The sequence below is a fragment of the Prosopis cineraria genome, unplaced genomic scaffold (genome assembly GCF_029017545.1).
Source record: "Prosopis cineraria cultivar Desert tree isolate PC_DT_omini unplaced genomic scaffold, ASM2901754v1 PC1223, whole genome shotgun sequence".
Lineage (NCBI taxonomy): Eukaryota > Viridiplantae > Streptophyta > Magnoliopsida > Fabales > Fabaceae > Prosopis > Prosopis cineraria.
Genome location: NW_026556548.1, coordinates 4,512 through 28,510, shown reverse-complemented (window position 1 = coordinate 28,510; position 23,999 = coordinate 4,512). Strand labels below are relative to the sequence as shown.

Below are 23,999 nucleotides of genomic sequence, written 5' to 3'. Positions count from 1 at the left end.
TTGTGTGACCATCCCCATTTCAGTTAGCATGAGTCCCACTGAGTACTGAAACCCCTCCGTCCCCATCTTCCCTATTTTGCCGCAATATTTTTGGTTGTCGACTCTGAGACGCCCGAACTCTTCGAACGGAAGGTATAACTTTTTTTCTCCTCTAAAGAATAAATAAATAGCAATTACATAAGTATTTTTTTAGCATAACTTTTTCACATCGTAAAATTTTCTTTTGTTCACATCAAAATAATGTATACTTGAATCTTTATTCAAATGCCCACACAAAATGTAATAAAATGAATATATGTTGAGGTATTTGTTAAATTGACAAGCGAACCTTCTTCGGAGAAAAGGAATTAACCATGGATACAATGGATCATGATTTCTTTCGCATTTTCTTTCAATTCATCCCGAATTCAAAAGATTTGCTACTCTGCGGCTGCGCGCACTCTCACACATACAACTGATTCCGAACATGAACGGCTGCAAAATTGAATTCAGGCTACTGATATATTTATTTTCGCAGCTTTGTTCATACTCGTGGAATTTTTTTCTTAAAACATACAAAAGAACTGAAGAAGATTATGAAAGACTGAACTTACAACATACATTTTAAACAAACCGTAAAACATTTATCAAAAAGACACACAAAAGCTTGCACCAACCTCCAGAACAGAAGCGCTTTCTACTTCGAAAATGATTCCTGCGGATGAGTGTTTTCCAAACCCACAAGCCCACTATATAAAATTGCAACAAAGCCATAGATAAAAGAGGTGAAACGGCGTCTTTCAAAAGTTTAATTGTTGTGGCAAGAGGGGATAAAAAGCTGAAAATGATGGGCTCCAATGGAAGAAGGTTCAGAATCTGAAGCTAATTTTTGATTCAAGAGAATCATTTGTTACACCTCAAACTCCACAAAAGAGAGCAAGCTGAAAATGATGGACTTCAATTCAGAATCTGAAGCTAATTTTAGCTTCAAGAGAATCATTTGTTACACCTCAAGAGTCCACAAAAGCTTTTACATTTGATATTAGGAAGCTACTTCTCTTTCTAAAAGAATTTAATTGGTTGAACTTAGTTTTACTTCAAGACTTGAATTCATCGAATAAACATGAACTATATCATATGAATGAACAACATCTTTTAAAAGAAATTTTACCATATGAATATCATCGCCATTATATAAAATATTGAACATGAACTATAATATCCGTCTACGTGAACGAAAAATGAGAATGCAGCCTGCTCCGGTCATGTAACAACGCCAGGATAAACAATATATTGGGTAAAAACGAGAAATTCTTCAAACTAAACCATCCCAAATGATATAAAAAGATGATAACAAAATTGAAGCAAATTTTTCCAAGCAACAAAACTTTAGATCCAAATATCGCAATGGTCTTCAAATATTCAACTAAAAAACAAACACTTAAAGCAGAATAGAAGCTTGACATGACCATCTAATTTTCTACGAGTATAGTCCCCTTCTCGCTGACGTAGATTCCGTCAAGAAACTTCCGGATATCTTTATTTTTAACGTGACATTTCTGTTTCAATCAAAGAACAAAAAATAATTAGGATCATCCAGGGCAAATATTTGTAATGTTTACAAACAAGTGATTCTGAAAAAGAGCTAGACCTGATTGATGAGAGCAGCAGACCGAGACACCAACTCGATATCGTTCCCATCCAAAATCAACTCATCCTTGACCTTCTCAGAACGTTCAATTGAAACACCCTCGAGCATATCCACCTTCCTCACCTGGGACGGGGTAACCGAATACAATATTAAATCCAATTAGGTTCTATAAGAATGAACATCTATGTCAATCAAATATAAGTCACTAGATCAATATAAACAAGTAGAAAGCTTCAACATGTTTCTGCACCCAATAGCAGAGAAAAGTATGATGAACAACAAAGAAAACGCGGTTCTGCTTAGTTGATTAAGGTATTAGATCGAATAAATGAGCCAAGAGCATGCATCAAAATACAGTGACATAAATTAGAGTGAAAAACAACTAAAGGGGGACAATCTAGAACCAATAATGTATTTAAAATGTACAACAAATCAAAATTAGAATGCGAACAGGAAATGCAAAATAATTGATCCATCTGACCATTGTAAATTATAAATGCTAAAATCCCATTATCTAACCAAGAGGGCAAGTGAAGAGTACCTTCTTCTCTCCTAGGAAGTTTCGGATCTCAATGGACCTGTTGCTGTTGGTTATGCTTGCGTTTATAGGAAAGTGAGCATAGACAAACCTCATCTTGTAGCGATAACCCTTTGTAACGCCGGTAATGAGATTTTCTACATGACTAAGAGCCGTACGAATAGCAGCAGAGGTCTTGCGAGACCCGAACCAGGCATCCACCTTAAGCTTTTTCTTGCCATCCTCGTCGGTGATGAGCTGAAAATCGAGATTTAGGTGCTTAAAATCACGGACAAGCTTGCCGCGAGGTCCCTCTACCTCAATAATCTTTGCTTTGACTTTGATGGTCACCCCTTCGGGGATATCCATCGTTTCGGAAGAGAGGATTGTTTTCATCTTCGGTGTTGATACTTCCCGGCCTTCTCTTCTCCCTCAGCTATCTTGGAAGACTGGAAGCAAAACAAAAACCCTAGGGCGCAATATATGCATTAGGGTTATTGGGTGCGAGATGCAGTGTTGGGCTCGGAAGGCTTTACAAGATCGGCCCGTTTCGAAACTGGCATTTTCAATGTTTGACAATCTGTTTGGAAAAATCGTACCGCAAAAGTCCAACTTACAAAAAATGCTATTTTAGTAAACCTTTCTTTATCCAAAACCAAAAAAAAAAAAAAAAACTAGCCTTCTGGGCACAAAAAATTCTAGTAACGAAATAGCCTTTGTTACAAAACGATTAGATCGATAAAAAAATTTATTTGGAACCTAAAAAAATAATTAGATAAATTAGATGTACCGCATTATTTATAGTCTATTTGGTAAAAATATAACATTTAGATAACATTAAATATAAATTAATTCTAATATTAATAATAATAGAGAGAGAAAAGGTAATAAATTAAAAATGCATTCTGTTATAAAAATAAAATTAATTTAAAAAATATCATACAATATTTTATTTAAATTAATTAAAATATTTTAATTAAACAGGCCATAAATAATATAATGCACCCAGTCTACCTAAATATTTTTTTTAAAACTTATATTGTTTTTAATATTTTTAATACTAATTTAAATTATGAATATTTTTATAGTATTGAATTTATTCTAATATTTATATTAAATAAACGTGAATGTAGTTTTATATTTAAACAATTTTCAACTAAATCATGTTTTATTTTAAATTTAAAATTGTGTCTTTTAAATTTCTCTATTCTCCATTGGGCTATGGTTTTTCAAACTTTAAAATGGAGGCAAGCTTGCACATCTCACGATGAAACAACAATTTGATATAGGCCACAAGTGGCCCAAACAAAGTGATGAGGTCCACAGCCTGTATCATTCTAAGTTAATCACCAAACAGTAAAATAACATTTTCTATCATATTAAAAAAAACAGATAAAATGTCATTCAAGAATTGCAGAGTTTCCCCCAACAGGCCACAGAGTATTTAATATTAATCAGGGATTAAAAGATTTTGAAATATCATTGCAAGATCAAAGGATTAATTTAAAATTAATTTTAAATGAGAAAAAACCATGATATCCCTTCCTTTATTCCTTTTAATTGACAGGTTTAAAAATCCGAAAGAACTTGTTGTGGGGAGGGGTGATTGTATATCATACTTTAATAGGTAATAATTCATTAATTAACAAGTATTCATTCACATATAATAATAAATTATTTATTAATTGATAAGTTTAATGATCTAAAAGAACTTAATTGCAATAAGGTTAAGTGTAAATTATGTTTTAATAAGTAGTCATTATCTAATTAATAAGTCCTCGTTGGCATTTAATAAGAAACTATTTACCAACTAACAAATCCAAACACATGAAAAAGCTTAGTTGTGGGAAAGAATAAGTAAATCACACACTTACATTTAACAAAAACATATTCACTAGTTGACAGTTTTTTTTAAAAAAAAAGGGAAAAAAAAAAGCAACGATATTATAATCTTCTTCAATATAAAATTATTTTCAAACTAGTTCCTGATTTTACAATTATATTTCATAATTCTTTAATTCTTGTTTAATATTAAATTGATTCTATGGTCCTTGAATAATATTTTCCTTAAAAAATAAAACAATGGGTCAGCTTGTTTTAAATTAAAAAAATTAGTGATGATATTTGGGTAGTTTAAAAAACTTATAAATAAATACTTATTTTTGTAGAGATTTATAAAAGTAAGATATTATTTTATATGTAGCTGCAATAATTATTTGTTTTTTTAATTTCATGGACTTTTTTTAGTAATTTCATGGATTTATATTTTATAAAAATAATTCATTATTTAATTATTTTAAAATTTTATAATATTTTTTGTATTTTCATATTTTAATGATATTTTCTCTCATTTATCATATCAAATTATTTTCAAACGATACTTAAAATAATCAAAATTCAAAAATATACCCTTTTTCAGAATTTATATGCCTTGCTCTCTAAAAATATGTTTTGCATTTTAAAAAATATTATTTTTAAAAATTTAAACAAACACTATAAAATTTCACAATATATTTTTTTTCTAAAAAATAATTAATTTTTTCATGAAAAAGGCTAAAATAAACAGGCCCAACATCTCCAACCCTCTGGATTCTCGTCCTCTTTTTCTTCATCCATTATTGGCAGGTTATTTTTGCAGAAAATATCCAATCTCGATTAAAAGATCAAAATATTTGGATTTGGATTCATTCAGTGGCAAAAATCAACTTAATCAATCGATGAAAAAGGAAACATTAATGCTTAAGATAGGGATCGAAATTAACTGAGCTGTGGACAAAATACTTGATCGGCTATTGAAGAGAAGTAGTTTCAAGATGAATTGACGGAAAAACCAGCAAAAGCATGCATAGATTAACATTAGAGACTGAATCTTTTTTTTTAGGATAAAATTAAAGAGTGACTCAGTAACGTGTATTACTCTAGCGGAATCTATAGTGGCATGTATAACTCTTTCTTTGTTTTGTTTTGTTTTTTGGCAAAATGGAAGTGAAAAGACGTTTATTATCTGCTATGACCCATGGCAATTATCTTGTCTCGCAAGAGGTCATAACTGACTCAGCTGAAGAGTCACTTGATTGGATTAAACTCAAAGATTTTAGCTCGCGTGCCGAGATATGCACGGTTTAGCTTTGCTTGAGTCTTTCACCTTCTGGCATAAATGCATTGTTCTTGTTAGGTCTACCTTCTTCCCCAATGTTCCCTTCCCACTTCCTGATAATATGAACGTATTAGATTTCTCTGCCAAAACATTTGTTTTTGGGTCTAAAATCATGGTTCAAAAGAATAACTACAGCCAGCAATGATAGATAGAGATATATATGTGTGTGTGTGCGCGCGCGCGCACCATTTTCAAGGATCAGGTTCTACAAGCTTAAGTCATATGGGATTAATTTGGGTGAAAGTATCTTAGTTTACCATATTCTGCAATCACTGCCATCAGAGTACGCATTCTTGAGGACTTCACACAACTCACAAGAAGCTAAATGGTCTATTGACAAGGTGATATCGATAGTTACTCAATAAGAGGAAGCTATAAAGAAGAATTTCTCTCACTTAATAAATTATGTTTCTCATGGCTCTAGCAGTAAACTGGAGGGTCATATAAGAAAAAGGGGAAGAAGTATGATACCCCAAAGTCTAATAATCCAACCTTTAAGATGGTGATAAGAGTGAGAAGTCGAGGAAGGAACCCTTTAAAGGGTTATGCAATTATTGCAAGAAACCGGGTCACATTAAAGCTAATTGCTTCAAATTGAAGAACAAACAAGAAAGTGAAGGTACAATTCTTCAAACTGCCCCTCTAACTCTAGTCTGTTTTGAATCTAACACCATTGAAACTTTTTTTGACTCATGGTGGCTGGATTCTAGTGCCACTGTACATATTGTGAATTATCTACAGGGGCTAAGAAACCAGAAGGTTCCAAGTGAGGCACAGAGGTCAGTCTTTGGCATAGCAGAGAGCAAGACATCAGTTGAATGCATTAGAATTGTTTCTTTATATTTAAATTCTGGTCATGTTTTACATTTGAACAATGTTGTTTATGTACCTTCTGTGAAGAGGAATTTAATTTCAACTTCTGCATTGGATATTTGTGGCTATTCATTCTTTCAAGAAAATGGAAAAATTGACATTTGTTTTGATTCCATTAATGTTGGTACGCTTCCTTGATATATGGTTTATATCGATTAAATGATTGGTCACTTGAACTTCCTAATCTCCATATCAATGCTGCTATTGGGCATAAACGTCAAAGGCCCAATGATAATTCCTCTATGTTATGGCATCATTTTTTGGGTCATATCTCTAGAGAGAGATTGGAGCGCATGACCAAGCAAGGTGTCTTACAAGACCTTGATTTCTTAGATTTTGAGACTTGTGTTAACTACATAAAGGAAAAATTCCCTGCTAGAGCTAGAACCGAAGGGGCAAAGAGGTCTGAAAACACTTTAGACCTAATCCATACTGATATCTGTGGACCTATCACACCTCCGACTACGGGTGGTTTCAAATATTTCATCACCTTCATAGATGATTACTCTCGTCATGGATGGATTGATCTCTTGCGTGAAAAGGGCGAGTCCCTTAATGCATTCAAGACCTTTAAAGCAGCAGTCGAATTAAAATCTGGTAAGTTAATCAAGTGTATAAGATCTGATAGAGGGGGAGAATTTTATGGTAGATATACTGAGACTGGTAGGAACCCTGGGCCATTTGCTTTGTACCTTTAAGAGCATGGCATTGAAGCTCAGTATACTATGCCTGGGACCCCGCAGCAAAATGGGGTTGCAGAAAGGTGAAATCGTACTCTCATAGATATGGTTAGAAGCATGATCAGTCACTCCTCACTGCCGGAATTCTTGTGGGGTGATGCACTTAAAACTGATGTCTATATTTTAAATCAAGTTCCTAGCAAGTCAGTTTCAAAGACTCCATATAAGTTGTATTTTGGAAGGACTCCTACACTGAAGCATATACGAGTTTAGGGTTATAAAGCACAGGTAAAATTTTACAATCCACAACAGATGAAGCTTGATGCTAAAACTGTTGATGGTTTCTTTATTGGCTATTGCATCGGATCTCGTGGGTACAGATTCCATTATCCAAATCATACTATTAAGGCAATTGAATCTGATCGAGCTTATTTCTTTGACGATACCTTAAACAGTGGGAGCTCTGTGCCTGGGCATATTACTTTACATGATGAAAGTAGCATTTTGCCTATGCCCATCTTGACAACCCCTTATGTTGACAGAAATAATGCCGTGGATCAGGATGAAGCTCAAGATGAACCACCTTTAGAAGGTAATAGGGATCTGGTTGTTGAACCAAGACGGTCCCAAAGGGTTCGCAGGTCTGCTATTCCAGATAATTACATGGTGTATCTGCAGGAATTTGATTCAGATGCTATTGATAGTTTAGACCCAATATCTTACCAAGAGGCTATTTTTAACTCGCATTCTTCTGAATGATTAGAGGCTATGAGTGAAGAAATTACCTCTATGTATCGCAATCATGTATGGGAGCTTGTAAAGCTACCAAAGGGTTTTAAACCAGTGGGTTGTAAGTGGGTCTTTAAAACAAAACGAGGAGCTAGAAGTGAAATTGATAGATATAAAGCCAAACTTGTAGCTAAGGGCTATAACCAGAAAGAAGATATTGATTACACAGAAACCTTCTCTCCGGTATCCATCAAAGATGCTTTTAGAGTGGTAATAGGTTTAGTTGCACAGCTTGATCTTGATCTTCACCAGATGGATGTCAAGACTGCGTTCTTGAATGGCGATTTGTATGGGGAAGTCTACATGACACAACCTGATGGTTTTGTTGAATCTGGTAAAGAACATCTAGTGTGCAGATTGAAGAGATCCATCTATGGGTTGAAACAGGCCTCTAGGCAATGGTATCCGAAGTTTGATGAAGTTATCACCTCACTCGGTTTTGTTGAGAATGTCTCAGATCAGTGCATCTATCAGAAGTTTGATGGGAACAATTTTGCCATTCTTGTTCTCTATGTTGATAATATCTTGTTAGCTAGTAATTCAATGAATTTCCTTAATGAGATAAAGCACTTGTTGTCTTGCCATTCTGATATGAAGGACATGGGTGAAGCCTCCTTCGTTATCGAGATACAGATTCATCGTGATAGATCTCGTAGTATTCTTGGTTTATCACATACCACTTATATTGAGCGAGTACTTAAGAGATTCAGAATGGACTCATGTTCTCTTTCACCTGCTCCTGTACAGAAAGGTGAGCTATTGTCAGAGTTACAGTGTCTCAAGGATGATAAGAAGAGGGTTGAAATGAGAAAGATACCATACGCTTTCGCTGTTGGTAGCCTTATGTATGTTCAAGTGTGTACTCGACCAGATATAGCCTTTGCCATTGGAGTGTTGGGTCGATACTTAAATGATCCAGGCTCAGATCATTGGAAGGCTGCTAAGAAAGTTATGAGATATCTTCAAGGTATAAAGAATCATATGTTGACTTACAGAAAATCAAATTCTCTTGAAGTTGTTGTGTATTCTGATTATGACTTTGAGGGATCAGAAGATCTTAAAATTGTTGGCTTCTCAGATTTAGATTTTGCCTCTTATCTGGATGATCGTAAGTCCACGACTGGCTATATTTTCATGTTGTTTGGAGGAGCTGTCTCTTGGAAAAGTGTAAAATAGATACTTACAGCAGTTTTATCCATGGAAGCTGAGTATATTGCTTATTTTGAGACTACACGTCACGCTATATGGCTGAGAAAGTTGATATCTGGCATGTGCCTAGTTGAGTCAATATCACGTCCTCCAACTATTTATTGTGATAACAAATCTGTAGTATATTATGCCAATAATCACAGAAATTCTAGCCGTACAAAGCATTTTGATATCAAACTTATGTTTGTGAAAGAGAAAATTGTTGAGTCTCAAACCCGTGTGGTACACATTCCTGGCATACAGATGCTTGCAGATTCGCTGACCAAGGGCTTACCTGTAGAAGTTTTTTAAAATCATGTAACTTGTATAGGTATTGTGAATTCCTTTGATGCCCTAGTTTAGTGGGAGTTTTGAGAACCTTTTATGTTGCAATTTCTTTTTAGACTTTGTTTTTTTCTGTGAGTTATGTTCATTTCAGTTTAGTTAGATGCGTCTATATTATTTGTATCCCCATAGGATTCAATAATTCTGTTGTGGTATGATATGCATGTCACTTGTTTTTCCATAAAAATCACTGATTTATGTTGTTATTTTACTGAGCTGTGTTTAGAATAAAAAAAATTTCATATTTTATTCAGATTATGAGATGTTATATCACTTGTTTCCCTATAGGATTCAGTAATTTTATGGAGTTTCATTTTCTGAATCTTGTTTGTGGCTTGTTTATACAACTTGCTTAATTAATGCAATCCAAGTGAGAGATTGTTGGAATATTTATTTTATTATGGATTAACATTAATTAATAAGCCCAAGCAGATTGGTCTTTATGATCTTGTGTGGACCGTGATAGGAGGACCACACAAGTGAGCCCAATAGGCAGAGGCCCAACCCACAACCCAATAGCCGTTAGTTATTTCCTATCTCTTAACTGACTGAGTCAGAGATAATAAAATATATAATTATTTATTATTTCATAAGGCGGTTACCGATCTGATTTATATAAGCTGATTAGTCGATAACCGCAAACACACGACTCATTCTTCTACTTTCGTTATCTCTAAACTCTCTGAAAGTTCTGGCGACCTGTGGGTTGTGTACTTGTCTACACTCGAGGTAATCGAGCTTTCTCAAGCGCTCATGGATTCTTCAAGTACACATACATTACTTTATTTGTCTATATGAATTGAGATATATAGATTCAACAAATTATACATGTGTAATCTGTTCCACGAGAGCTATACGCCACACAACATGGGACTCACAAACTCTCACAGGTTTATATATACCAAGAAATCATGCCATTTCACATAATTATCACCATCCCCTGCGATCATTGATAGCTACGACAATTCAATAGCATACTATTCATCTCCTTCAGTTAAGCCACGAGTTTGATTTATTCTATTCTCAGTGGATATGATCAAAGCCCATTCTGTAGTCGAGATTTACACGTGAATGGACTAGAGTCGTGGTTTTTTCTCTCGCTCTTAAGTTTTCTCCCCCATGTGAACCACGCAATCTAAAGTTAAAGCCTTGCAATTCGGGTATGCCCCCCAAGCCTCACACTACTAGAAAAAAAAAAGGAAGTACTAGGTTGAAGTTTTATATAGCTTACTACAAATAAAGTTTGTTATTATTATTATTATTGTGGGTTAAAATTTTACACATAAGAGTAAATTATTTCAAAATTTATTAACAACTGAACTAATGTCATGTTGTCAATAACCTTAATTTAATTATTAATGAATTTTGAATTAAGTAATTCTATTATGGAGGACAATTCTTTCAAAAAAAAAAAGGATTGCATTTAGGTATTTACTGTGATATAGGGTAATAAAAAAGGTGGCAGGTATTGAAAAAACATTGACCCATTCACCATCGTTGGACTTGGCAGGGGAATCAAACGTGTTCCCATGGATGGAGAAAGTACATAAGACCAAACTCCAACAACGCAAGACCATGCCATGATTGCCATCTCTGGTCAAGTCTCACCCCTTTGGAATAAGATTCAAATCCCTCATCAAAAAGTCTCTTCATCCGCGAATATTTAATAAATTAATTATAGACGGCAGCTAATGCCTAGTCTATATCAGGTCCCTCACAACACTCCATCTACTTGCCGATCCCCTTTTAATGATACTACATTTTTCGTGATCCATTATTGGTCCCTGCACTAAAGTCGTTTGCACCTTGCTTATATTATTTTTCCCCTCAAATATTTTCAAATAACCCAACAACCTTTTAATTAATTTTTTATTTTTTATTCAATGAACTTGATCAAGGGTAATGCTAAAACTTTAAAAACATTAAGTTGAGCACACCTCCAGAAAATATATATACCACTTCCATTTCAAATTATAATATATTTTTAGTATATATTTAACATTTTAAAATATAAAATACTTTAATAAAAATAAATTTTTATTAATAGCATTTTTAATATTATTATTCTCACATATTATTCCTATATTCTTTTGTAAATGAAGTATTAAGTGAAGATAATTTTTAAAAATTTATATTTTTTATCTTAAAAAATTATTGTAAAGTGTATTTAATAAATTTTATTAATATATATGATTTTATTTAAAAATATTTTATAATTTAGAATGAAGGAAGTATTAATCAAACTCTCAATCAATTTTTGTTAAATAAAAAGATATTACTATTTCATCAGCATAAATGAAAAGGTCATTGAAGCAAGGAAGACACTATTAATAATGCCCAGAAATATTTCCTTTTTTAAAAAATAAAATAAAAAAAAGGCGTGAAAACATTAATGTCGGATTCGTATATATCCATGATGGCATTCCCGCGCCAACCTGTGTTTGGATTTTAATTGAAAAAAATTGATTAAAAAAAAATTGATCATTAAAATGTGATGGTGTTTGGATAAATTTTCAAAAATTAATTATGATATTAATTTTTTAAAATGGAATAAATTTTAGCTTATTCCAAATGAAGTTTTAGAAATCAAATGAAGTTTAAAAAATTGAGGTGTTTGAATAAAAATTTTTAAAATCATAATTTTAAACTTAAAATTAATTCTAAAAGATATCAAAATAGGTCCCTCCCTTTTCGGCAGAACACGAGGACCAGACGCGATTCCGGGATTCCCTTTTTTTTCTAACTTTCGGCCTCGCCCTTTCTGTGGGTCGATCGTCTCCCGATGCCCTTCTTTTCTAATTTTCAAATTCAGGTTCTTTTTTGTTCCCTTCTTTCTAATTGCCGAATCAAAATAAAAATATTTAATATCTCCATCATACACTGGAGGCCTGGAGGGTCGTCAACTTGCTTGGCGCCAATCGTTATTATATAATGGCGCGTATATTTTGGTTACATAATTCGTCCAAGACGCTAAACCACATTCCGAAGATATTTATAGGACGAAGAAGGCGTGGAAACAACAAGCAAGCAGACAACGTGAAAGGACAAGAGTTAGTTATTTCGAGTTTTGGTGTGTCTCTGGATTTAGAAACAGGCCGAGGTGGTAACGGCAGTGGGGCTCCTGGTTTTACTGCTTTTATATATCTCTTCTTCTGACGGGATTCATTACCGTTCTTACTGGTTTCTTCATTTAATTATTCGTTCAATGTCGCAGTGCGCATCGTAGCTTGAGAAATTCCTCGAATCCTGGCTATTCGCTTTCCCTTCGTCTCAACCAGAACCTACCTTCACAAATAACTGTCCTTTCCTTTCAGACAATAAAAGGGAGATAAGGAATAATTTTTTAAAGGTACTTTTTTGTTTTTTTCGCTCTCTCCCTCGAGTTGTTCGGTATGTGAGGAATTGCGCGAATATATAGAGGCATTATTGGTGAGCCTGGACGTATGATAAGGCAGGGAAGGAGTAGCAAGGAGAAGATGGGAAAGATTTCAAGGATTGGCAGTTACGCAATCGCTTCTTCAATAACGGAAAACCAACGACAACCTTGTATTACCTGCACAACCTTTAATATTCTCGCTCCCATATACAAGCGCCTCGACCATGAGGTTATTTAATTTCTTCCTCCTCCTTTTGGTTTATTGCAATGCCCATTTTCCCTTTACTACGTTGACGAATTCTTCAAACGGATTGTCACAATTTTTATGATTTTGTTTTCTTTCTGGTTTGGTGGGGAAAGCAGGACCAGAGTTGCCGCGAGAGCGATAACAGAGTGGACTGGTTGACCAGGAACCATAGGATATTGGATTGGTTGCTGTGCGAGAGATCTTCCCTTATATGTCTTCAGGTTTTGCAAGTTCTTCTTTGAATGTGCTGAATCTTGTCGAATTTTTCGTTGGGTTTATGGTAATGAATTTGATTCTGTTGGCCTGGCGCAGGAGTTTTGGGTTGGAAACCAGGAGCTTGTGAATTTGTACGAGAAGAGACTCGGTGATGCTGGTTATATTAGTTTCAATCTTGGACGGACTAACAACCGCGGTGATGGTTAGCATTTTGTCCCCTAATTTCAAACTACCGTTTAGGATTATCAGTTCTGTCAGTGTGTTTTTTAAACATAATATTTAACCTGGATTTCGTTCTATAAACAAACAAGACTATAATAACAATATAACATATCTGAAAATTTTATAATCGATCATCACGGCAAATGAGTGACTTTGCTTCCATGGGATATTGATGTGCCAATCCTGTCAGCGCCTGTAGTCGATCCTTAAACTTAAGATTTTTAATTTTCTGCCTGTTGAACGGATTCGGTATACACATCATTAAAGTCGTTTAGATTGAGTGACTTCGTGATGTTCCTTTTTCGTATCCTACTATCCTTGTGAATGCAAGTCTATTAAATTGCTAAATATGGGACAGGCTTTCATGATGTTATTTGCAATATGCATAGTGGATTTTCATTTCCCAACTGCTGGAAGAAGTTTACTGTGCGGTGCTTATTTGATGTTTCCTTTGGAATCTGCAGGTCTTTTGATGTCGGTTCAAAAAGAATACTTTACTGTCATTGATTACAAGGAGTTGCTTTTCAATGATTGTGGCGATCGTGTAGCTCAGTTGTTACATGTTAAATTAGCTCTTCCAATTTCACAATGCAGTAACAATGATATTGGGCAAGAAATTCTATTTGTGAACACACACTTGCTATTTCCTCATGATTCAAGTCTGTGCCTAGTTCGATTACGTCAGGTATTTCAGCAGTATGCTTATTAGTATGTTTGGCAGCTCACTTGGAAAAATATTAAAAAATCTCAGTTTTGTGCAGGTCTACAAGATACTTCAATACGTGGAATCTTATCAGAGAGAGCGCCAACTTATGCCCATGCCGATCATTTATGCGGGTAAATTTCCAAATGTAGTGCTCCTCCTCCTATTTCTTGCCTGAGGGATAGTTTAATTTTTGTCCTTTTCTTTTGGGAAAAATGCTTGAATCATTGTTAATGTTTGGGGAAAACATAATTTTTGATCTCTATGGTTTCATTGGATTTTATTTTTAGTCCTTGTAGTTTTTTTCCAGTATTTTCAGTCTTTATAGGGACTAAAAATACTTAAAAAAAAACTGAAACTATATGAACTCAAAAAACAAATATCACCTTATATTTCTGAAATTATAGAGATTGAAAGCACTAGAAAAAAAACTATAGAGACTAAAAGCAAAATTCAATGAAACTATAAGGATTGATGAATATGTTTTCTCTTAATGTTTTATGTTCAACTTTTGATTTCTCAGTGACTGGAATGGAAGTAAACGTGGGCATGTTTACAAGTTCCTGAGATCACAAGGCTTCGTATCATCATATGACACTGCTCACCAGTACACTGATGCAGATGCCCACAAGGTGCGCCCCCTAAAATTGCTCTCAGAGTTGTATGTTGGGAAATATATGCTTCTCCTTATTTATGGTTAAAAATCTCTTGTTAAAGCAGTGGGTTAGCCACCGAAACCACCTTGGCAATATTTGTGCTGTTGATTTTATATGGCTACTAAATCCTGATAAATATCGCAAACTTCTGAAGGCAAGTTGGAGTGAAGCAGTATTTGGCATGTTGAAGGTAATCAAAAAGCCTTCAGACCTGCTCTCAGTTTCTTAATCATTTTTTCCCACCATCCTTGCAAGCACCTTCAACATGTATATCTTTAGACAAAGGTCGGTCATATAGACACATCATTATCTGCCATTGAGAAACCTTTATTCACAACATCGACTTATGTTAATCTGACCATTGTTACCTTTAATATTTCATCATGAAATGGAATCTCCAAGTAATCATATCGCAACAATTATACAAGTAAGTTGTTGAATGAACCTAGCAACATTAATTGGAGTAAAATGTCATATCATCTAGTTCTAAACTAGTCTATATTATCAATTTTAGTGATTGTAGGACAGTATTATGTGGCTGATTACAAATTTATATTTTCAGTATCTGTTGCTGAAGACTGCTCTGGCAGAGACTCGGGCGTTTGCCTTTTTAAAGGCTGATAAAGAAGATAGTATCACCTATTCTAGTTTTTGTGAAGCACTTCGGCAGGTATGATATAGTATGAACTAAAAGACAGGGTTTTTCTTCAAGTTCAGATAATGTGTGTGTGTGTGTTTGAGAGAGAGAGGCCAGCCGGTGCGTGTCTGAGAAGCCCTTGTGTGGATAAATTTTTTCTTCATTCTCTGCAGCTTAATTTATTTGGTCATTGCCATGGGCTGAGTGATGAAGAGACAACGGACTTGTGGTCCCAAGCAGATATAGATGGAAACGGTGTTCTGGATTATAAAGAATTTCTGGTAAGGCAGTTCCCTGAATATCAACCCTCAGCATAAAGTATTTGGAGTATTTTTTCTGCACCAAAGCACAATAGTATTCAGATTTAAATAACCACTATTTTTTTCATTGTTGCATGTTTACTATGTCTCGCTTGTGTTCTATCATATGTGAAACCACTATTTCAATTCTCCAGAACTAGGTGTGAGTGGTTGAACATGTTAGTGCTACATAAACAATTTATCTGCATGGTCATGACAGCCCTTTCTCTCCTGTGGTCATGACAACCACAGTGGCTGTAGCACTTTTTAACTGGTGTCATTTTCTTTGTAGTCTGAATCTTTGTCTGAGATTTCATGGTTGTTATGTTATGGGGTTGTAGGAGCAACTCTGGAAGCCAGAGTCAGATGAGGGGAACGAATACAGGAATGAAGAGCACAAGGATGTCTCCGATGGCCAAAGGGAGCAAACCGTTGGTTTCAGTGTAAAAAATGCAGTACTATTTCCTCCCGAGGTGGAGAAAGGTAGATGGCCAGAAGATTACAGCCTTTCGGACCATGCTCGGCTCACAGTAGTTTTTTCGCCTATAAGAATGCCGTGTTCACAGATGACATCCTGACAAATGCTAGCTAGAGCCACTCCAAATTTAGTTCAAGACATTTGGCATTGGGAATAAGACAAGAACACATTGAAAGTGAATGAGTGACACAGGTGGAAGGAGCATAGAAGCCATGGCACACTCTTGATAAGGTGACAGCAACGGAAAACTCAAGGATAAAATTTACTCTTAAATACCTCACTGACTTTGAAGATGATTGAAGTGGCCAGATTCATCAGCCATCACCCAGTTTGTTTTCCCCCTTCACCGCTTTTTCACACACTTAATCCTTCGCTGACTGAAAGAATAGAAAGAAAACAAAGAGGAATGATTTGTATAGTTGTTGCATAGGTCTTAAACATCAACTAGTTCGTAGCTTTGATTCGAGATCTCAGTTAGGCTAAAAGCTACTTGTAACGGATTTTGATATGAAATGAGACAGTGAATAGAACAAAGCACAATGTGCTTCTTCATAGGTTCTCTTTAATTATGTGTCGCAGGCTTGCAGTACTCTAAGACACTTAAAAAGAAGTAACAGATAGGATAAACAGAATATCGGGGCAATATTTGATGTAAGAACCAAGGATAATTACTCGCTAGCTTGGAGTAGAGGAGTTAACGAAGTCGGATTGGATTTGTGAGGAAAAAAATCGGATTGCATTGCGTGCTTTTGGCGGGCCATTATAATTCATAATTTAGCCACGATCACTGAGAGCTGTGACTGACGACAGTTTCGTGGCTTTAGTTTCCAATTTTAAGATAAGCAAATTTCTGTGACCCGATCGGCATATCTATAAATATAAATACAATAAAATAACACTAACAACTAGCTGCTTCTTTCCGTTGTACGCAGGCTGCCTTGCGTACGTTACTTCACATAAATATGCAACCCTAAATGTCCCCCTATAATTTATATATAAGTGATTTGGACAAGCGGCATTCACTCCAACAGGTTTTGAAACAATACATGTTTTTGGTCGGATTCAACAATAATTCATATCAATGTATTTTCCATGCATGCCTTTAAGGTGCCTCTCGCGTCACTGGTCATCTTTCATGTCATGTTGGCAAACATTAACTCAAGCATGTGAAATACTAGTGTCTAATAAATATTTCGGAGTTTTCTTTCTTTCTACGTTCAATCACTTGGATCCAACACCGCACCGCATAAATTCTGACATGAAAGACGACGTCTCTGTCTATATAATAATGGGTACGAATAGGAACTGGAAGCTAAAAGGATCGAAGAACTAGATCCAATACCGCACCGCATAAATGACAAGAATAAAAATTACGATTTAACTCTCAATTGCTTCTGAGGTAGAAATTCACCTTTACAGAAGTATAACATTCATACTCTTTTATACAAAGATCCTCCTAGGAGAGCACAAAATCCTCACGGTGGGAAGAAATCTGGCTACTCTATTCTTCATCATCATCATCATCAGTGTCATCGTAATCAGAAGCTGACTCATCACTCCTTGGTTCCATCAGTGCATTCATGTCAAATGATGGTCCCGTTTCCATTTCGTCCATGTCAATAGTGTCATAATCCATTCGTTGCTCAAATTTGTCATCTGAGCAACAAAGCATCCATGCGAGGGAACACTTCACTCCCTTCTTGGCAACCATCTTATGCCTAGGTTTTACAGTTGACTCCAGACCATATGTAAAAAAGGCTGGGAAAGCAACCAAGTCTTCTAAAGGCCTCCCCATCTCCTTTTGAAAGTAATCAAAGCTAAGTTTCATGATGTCAATGTTTAAAGCGAGAAGTTGAGGGCAACCAACAATCATCTTCTTCATTTGTTGCAAGGAAAACCCACAATCCTTGAGTAAAGTAAGATGCTTCAGCATAGGTGAACTACTGAGGCTGATCACCTGTGGCATCTTCTCAACAACTCTACCAAAATCTTGAGAATCCAAATCAAGTAAAGATTTGAGTAAATTGCTTTGATTCTCTAGCCTTGGCTTCAAGTCCATTCCCATGATATCAGGAAACTGTGCGATTACAGAGGGCAGATATGCTCTTCTAATATTGAACGCTTCAAGAGCTTCAACATTTGGCTTCACCTTCTCAGCCAATCCAAAGCCAAGAATATAAGGTCGTTTCTCTATTATTCTTGCAATGGCTAATCTTGGAATTCCCAAGCTTTCCAGGTACTCCACAAAAGGCTTGATTACTCGGCCAACTCGCATTCCCAAAATCTCAGGGTATCGTGTTAGAACCCCTCCAATTTCTCTTCTTCCAACACCAATACCAACCAAATAAGCAACTGATGTGCTCATGGTTCCCTCAAGCTTGAATCCTAGCACTTCTGGATATGTCTCGAGAACCCGGGGAATATCATTGGGCTTGATATCGATCCCCTCAAGATACTTAACCACTGGTTCAAGGTCAACAACAACACTAGCATGAAGAACTTGTGGATATCTCCGCAAGAATTGTGTGAAAGTAGATTTCCTGACTCCCAATTTACCAAGGTAATCAAGCACAGGAATCATATTCTTTTTGACACTGCAGCCAAGAACTAATGGATAATTATTGATGTCTTCAATTGTAAGCCCTAAATTGTGAAGAAAGTCTACTCGTTCCCTCATGACTTCAACTGTCACAGGAAGTTCCAGACCATCAAGCTCATCAGGGACAATACCAATCCCCCGCAAGAATGCGTAAACCTTCTCACGGTTTGCCATCCTCTCTTTGTTCATTTCTGATAAACTAGGACGACTATATAATGAGGATGAACGCCCTTGTTTCCTGTTCAAGCCAATGGAGCCTGGTTTGGATGTAGGTGAAGCCACAGAACTAGACGTCAATGTTCTATTAGCAACAGAACATTTAAATTGCGTAATCAAACCCATTCTTCTCATGCAGTTACAAGGCAACTGTAGAGTTAATGAAGAACTAAACTTAGAATGGCAAAATGTTAGAATTGGCATTTTTGTCTGTGTTAGTAGGAAACTCGGTTTCGTTATGCCATCAGCAAAGCTTCTTGTAATCATATTTTAAGAGATAAATCTCATTGAATCTGCAAAAACAAGTAGGTGTAACCCCAAGTAAAGGCATGGCTCTGTGCATAATTTAAATTAGCAGGAAATTAACATGCATTTCATAAAATGCAGTGAAATGAATGTCGAATCAAGACAACAAACACGCAATTTGACTTCATGTGGAATTACTTTTCTGATGATAGTTAAATCCAAATTGGCTCCCAGCGACCAGCGTGTTATTGTCAGTGAGAAAACGAAAGTGAGGATGCATTGCAACCAACATAATGGACATTCAACAAGCATCATAGGGGGACCTATATTACACTCAGTGAGGGCATCTGCTGCCCCCACTGAAATCTGTGAAATATGCATAGTTGATATAATAACTTTTTAATGCTTTGCCCCAGATACTTTGACACAGCTCAAGCTTAGTCATTTACGAGATCATACGTCACAAATACCTTGAGAATTTTCCAAACTGATGATAATATAAAGAGATCAATAAACAGAATGCCAATGCGCAACAAATCCAACATTGCAAAACAACAAAATCTAAGGCATACAGGTCGCTAGTAATCAAAATGAAGAGGGCAGAAGTATAGTAGCCAATTACACACCATTCAAGCAAGAACTAGGACAAAAAAGAAAAGAAATTAAACTCAATCTGTAAATATTCCCAAATTCAAAAGCGTCAACATTCAAACGATTGCACGACCATATTCAAAGCCGAATTAAACTGAACAAATTAAAATAAAGCAAGAACAACCACGCAGGGAGCAGACGATGTGAGGAACAAATTCAAAGCCAGATCGAAAATATCAATCTCACCGAGTTCTGGGGAAGCCCTAGAGTTCGAACCTTCTTCACTACTTCCCTGTGAACAACCCCGCAGGCTGACAGCGGTGGACGGCGTCCGACGGAGTGAAGAACGCCAGTTCGTCGACGAAGGAAAAATGCATCCGCCACCACAAGATTGCGTTTTCTCGGGGTTACAAACTTACAATTACTTTTGAGGATTTTAACCTCGCACTGATTTTTATTTCATCACCTTTATTTTTTAAAGGAAAAATTATGTATAGATATCATGAAACAGATTAATTTATCCATAAGTCCCCCAAAGTTTGAAAATCACTGTAAGATCCCTTAGGATTGGGGTGTAATTTAAAATTAACTCTAAGGACAATAATATCCTTATTAAATATAAATTATTAATTAAAGAATTAATTTATAACTACTTCATCAGTAATTTATAACTATAATTTTAATTTTTTTTATAACTGTAATTTCATGTATTCAATAATTAAACAATCATGTGTTACTAATAAAATTTAACATTAATTATTTACAACTATTTCATAGATAATTTACAATGATAACTTTAAATTTTTATAACTGTAACTTTACGTATTCAATAATTAAAATGATCAACTAAATTATTGAATATATGAAGTTACATTTGTAAAAAATTAAAATTATAATTGTAAATTATTGATAAAATAACTGTAAGTTATTTGATTGATGTAATGCATATATATTCAATATGAACATTATTGTTTTGTTATCTCATTTTCAAATTACACACAGATTTCAAAAAATCTAGTTGTAATTTTTAAATTTCATGAGACTAATTTATAAAAAAGTTTGCTCCATAAAATCCATATATAATTTTTTCTTTTTAAAATTATTTTTCAATCCTCTCATTCTTAATTTTTTTAAAATAGATTGCCAGAAAAGTATGATGCGTAACTAATCATATTAAAATTAAAAAATATCAATGGGATTAGTTTAACTAAAGGATTAATAACTCGTAACATGGTGAATCAGATTCAAATCTCTGTGTTTATATTCAATATTCAATCGTAGCATGTGCAATCAATAAAAAATATTTATAAACAATAAAAATAATTAAAAATAATTTATAAAATTAAAATGCCAAAAAAAATTTTATGTAGAATTAGAAGACCACGTTGTATTTTTGTCCTGATTTTAAAATAATCAAGATGTATTTTTGTCTTCTTGTAACAAATATATTTTTAAGACTCATTTTATTATTTTATTCTAATTTCTTTTCATATCCCTACTCCTTTTTGTTAGAATATTTATTTAATTATGAATTAACATTAATTAATAAGTCCAAATAGATTGGTCTTTATAATCTTGTGTGGACCGTGATAGGAAGACCACACAAGTGAGCCCAATGGACAGAGGCCCAACTCACAACCCAGTAGTCGTCAGTTATTCTCTATCTCTTAACTGAGTGAGTCTGAGATAATAGGATATATAATTATTTATTATTTAATAAGGCAGTTACCAATCTAATCTATATATAAGTGAATCAGTTGATAACCGCAGAGACACGACTCATTTCTTCTACTCTATTATCTCTGAACTCTCTAAAGGCTCTGGGACTTTGTGAGTTGTGTACCTATCTATACTCGAGGTAATTGAGATTTCTCAAGCACTCATGATTCTTCAGGTACGCATGCATCACTTTACTTGTTTATATGAATTGAGATATAAAGATTTAACTCTTTTAAATTTTTCCAACAAATTAAACATGACCTTGGCCACTTGCTATCTTAGGTTAGATAAAGTTATTAATATAATTGTTTTTTAATATAATTGATTGTGCTATACATTACAATTGATTTATAAAGCTAGTTAATAAAATTACTTTTAAGTACAATCAAGAAACAAAATTGAAAATCAGGCAAAATTAGGATTTTGCAAAAACACATTTAAATGCCCTTATCACATGCTAAAATTAATTATAAACTCAAAATTATGATTCAATATCTCATCAATAGCTTTCAAACTCACAAGTTGAGCATCTGATTTTACCATTTTTACACTTATAGTTTACAAAATTATGTCAACTTATTTGTAAATTCAAACTTAGTTAAACCAATATCATTGTTTTTATGCTTTTAACTTATAAAATATTGTCAACTCGCTCTTAAATTTGGATTAGATGTAAATTTAATTAAACTTTTTAACTTGTCGATCTTTTATTAAGTTGAGCAAGTTAAGTATACAATGTATAAAATTTGTTCGTAGAAAATGGCAAGATTCAATTCAAAGAGCACTAAAACTCAAGAAGTAAAAACTAATATTAATAAAAAAGATAGCAATAATTATCAAAGATAAGCTAGTTGTCTTGTTTTGAAATTTCTACATTGAGTGTGATAATCTATCAATATAGATAGATTTAATTTAATAGTTTAAATTTGAGATATATTTAAATCAAATTATGATCATATTTTATATTTTAATTATTTAATCATACACTTTTAATTGCTATTTATCTATGGTAGAAAACTTTTTTGAGCTCATAATTTAAGCTTACATCCTCATAATAAGTCTAGTTAAACTCATGAATTTGACAACTTTGATCTCAATACACCTGTTGCATGTTAAAATTAATTACGAACTCAGAATTATTATTTAAAAAAAAATCCAAACACCACCAATCCACCATACATGTAAAAGTAAATTATAAACTCAAAAACATAGTTATCCCATGAGCAACTATCACATGCTTTTAAATTCAGCTCTCCTACAATTCATCTAAAAATCACCTAAACTTTATTTTATAAATTATAATTTTGTATTTATAATTAATTTTGGCATGTATGAAGTTATTATAATATTTTTAAAAAAACTATAATTTTGACTTTATAATTAACCTTAAAGTGTCTGAATATGTTTTAAAAAATTATAATTTTCAGTTCATAATTAATTTTAGGAAAAAACCATGCTGTCGGTGCTCATAGTTTTCCTTGGTTTTTGATTAGGTACCTATACTTTTTTTTTTTTCTTTGTTCACTCCTTTTATCTTTCCCCTACGAGCTTTGTCAGCCCTTATGGATTGAAAAATGATTGAGGGATACACAGGCTAGCGATAAATCCAAAACGTTAAGGAAACATTAAAGACACATGTGATATTTCAAACTCATTCTTTATTCCATTGAGTCTCGACTTCGATCAGTCTACAATATACACTATTTCTCTATCCTAAAACCAAGCGTTTTATTAGATCCCAGAGACCATTTAAGATTGAACCTTCGGATGTAGCAGTATATTAGAACCTAACCTTGGAGTTTTTATACGGAAGGAGTTGTGGTGTCTGGAAGCACCGAAGCAGCAAAGAATTTACAAGGGACAGATAGGCAGTGAGAGAAAAGGCTAAAAAAACAAGTCGAACGAACAAAGTGCATTCATGAGAGACGATTTCGATTTAATTGAAGCTCACCAACATAATTGGACGAATGCACGTTGCATATAATAACTAGTTTGTCGTAGCTTGCCTGCGATGCATCCTTAAACCAGAAAATCAAAGAGACAAAGCTGACCCGTTCAAATTGATGGAGATTGTTGCGCTGCACTTTCTGGTAAACAAAGATCACCCTATCGCACGAAGATTTTTGGCGAGTGGACGAAGATAGATTTAAATCACACGAACACCGCTTTGCAAAATTCCTAATCGCCTTGATCCACAATTGTTTAGACAATTGAAGATTGAAGCCTTCTTTCCTCTGTGAAGCAACTCGCATGGAGATCCCTCTTCCACTTTTTCAAATTTAATGCTGTTATCTCTTCCACTTTCCCTTCAATGTACTTTTTATTTCACAGGGACCATTAGCTAACCAATAAAAGTTGAAGGAGTGAATAAAAAATTAAAAAAGTGTAGGTACCCAATCAAAAATCAAGGAAAAATATAAGCACCGACAAATAGTTTACCCTAAATAGATGTTCTGGTGTATATTTTTACAAAATTATAGCTTTAACTTCAAAATTAATTCATTTTAAGTATCCAAACATACAATAAAAATGTTATCAGCAAGCGCTATTTATTTGCACGCACAAGTACATGAGAAGGCTTTTAGAACTGTTATTAAAAAGGGGTTTTATAACAA

General features: G+C 34.3%; 3 protein-coding genes across 3 annotated transcripts; 1 reads left to right on the top strand and 2 right to left on the bottom strand.

The window, feature by feature from the left end:
- Positions 1-1,327: 1,327 nt before the first annotated feature.
- LOC129299595 (60S ribosomal protein L9) lies at positions 1,328-2,600 on the bottom strand. The gene is made up of 3 exons (XM_054938075.1): positions 2,172-2,600; positions 1,631-1,753; positions 1,328-1,538 (listed from the first exon to the last, which is right to left on the bottom strand). The coding sequence occupies exons 1-3, from the start codon at positions 2,541-2,543 to the stop codon at positions 1,452-1,454; spliced, it is 582 nt and encodes a 193-aa protein (XP_054794050.1). The 5' UTR covers positions 2,544-2,600; the 3' UTR covers positions 1,328-1,451.
- Positions 2,601-12,058: 9,458 nt separating this feature from the next.
- LOC129299591 (uncharacterized calcium-binding protein At1g02270-like) lies at positions 12,059-16,567 on the top strand. The gene is made up of 10 exons (XM_054938071.1): positions 12,059-12,784; positions 12,919-13,023; positions 13,115-13,220; positions 13,705-13,925; positions 14,002-14,080; positions 14,457-14,575; positions 14,664-14,789; positions 15,162-15,269; positions 15,410-15,517; positions 15,877-16,567. Exons 1-10 carry the CDS (start codon positions 12,623-12,625, stop codon positions 16,111-16,113), a joined length of 1,371 nt encoding a protein of 456 aa, XP_054794046.1. The 5' UTR covers positions 12,059-12,622; the 3' UTR covers positions 16,114-16,567.
- Positions 16,568-17,368: 801 nt separating this feature from the next.
- On the bottom strand, positions 17,369-20,099 carry LOC129299594 (transcription termination factor MTERF4, chloroplastic-like). The gene is made up of 2 exons (XM_054938074.1): positions 19,912-20,099; positions 17,369-19,121 (listed from the first exon to the last, which is right to left on the bottom strand). The coding sequence occupies exon 2, from the start codon at positions 19,093-19,095 to the stop codon at positions 17,515-17,517; it is 1,581 nt and encodes a 526-aa protein (XP_054794049.1). The 5' UTR covers positions 19,096-19,121; positions 19,912-20,099; the 3' UTR covers positions 17,369-17,514.
- Positions 20,100-23,999: the final 3,900 nt, after the last annotated feature.

Coding starts and splice junctions, on each gene's coding strand:
- LOC129299595 (XM_054938075.1), bottom strand. CDS start 2,543: ATGAAAACAATCCTCTCTTCCGAAACGATGGATATCCCCGAAGGGGTG. Junction 1,754..2,171: donor ACTTCCTAGGAGAGAAGAAG/GTACTCTTCACT, acceptor ACCCCGTCCCAG/GTGAGGAAGGTGGATATGCT. Junction 1,539..1,630: donor CTGCTGCTCTCATCAATCAG/GTCTAGCTCTTT, acceptor TGATTGAAACAG/AAATGTCACGTTAAAAATAA.
- LOC129299591 (XM_054938071.1), top strand. CDS start 12,623: ATGATAAGGCAGGGAAGGAGTAGCAAGGAGAAGATGGGAAAGATTTCA. Junction 13,221..13,704: donor GACTAACAACCGCGGTGATG/GTTAGCATTTTG, acceptor TGGAATCTGCAG/GTCTTTTGATGTCGGTTCAA. Junction 14,081..14,456: donor GCCGATCATTTATGCGGGTA/AATTTCCAAATG, acceptor TGTTCAACTTTT/GATTTCTCAGTGACTGGAAT.
- LOC129299594 (XM_054938074.1), bottom strand. CDS start 19,095: ATGATTACAAGAAGCTTTGCTGATGGCATAACGAAACCGAGTTTCCTA.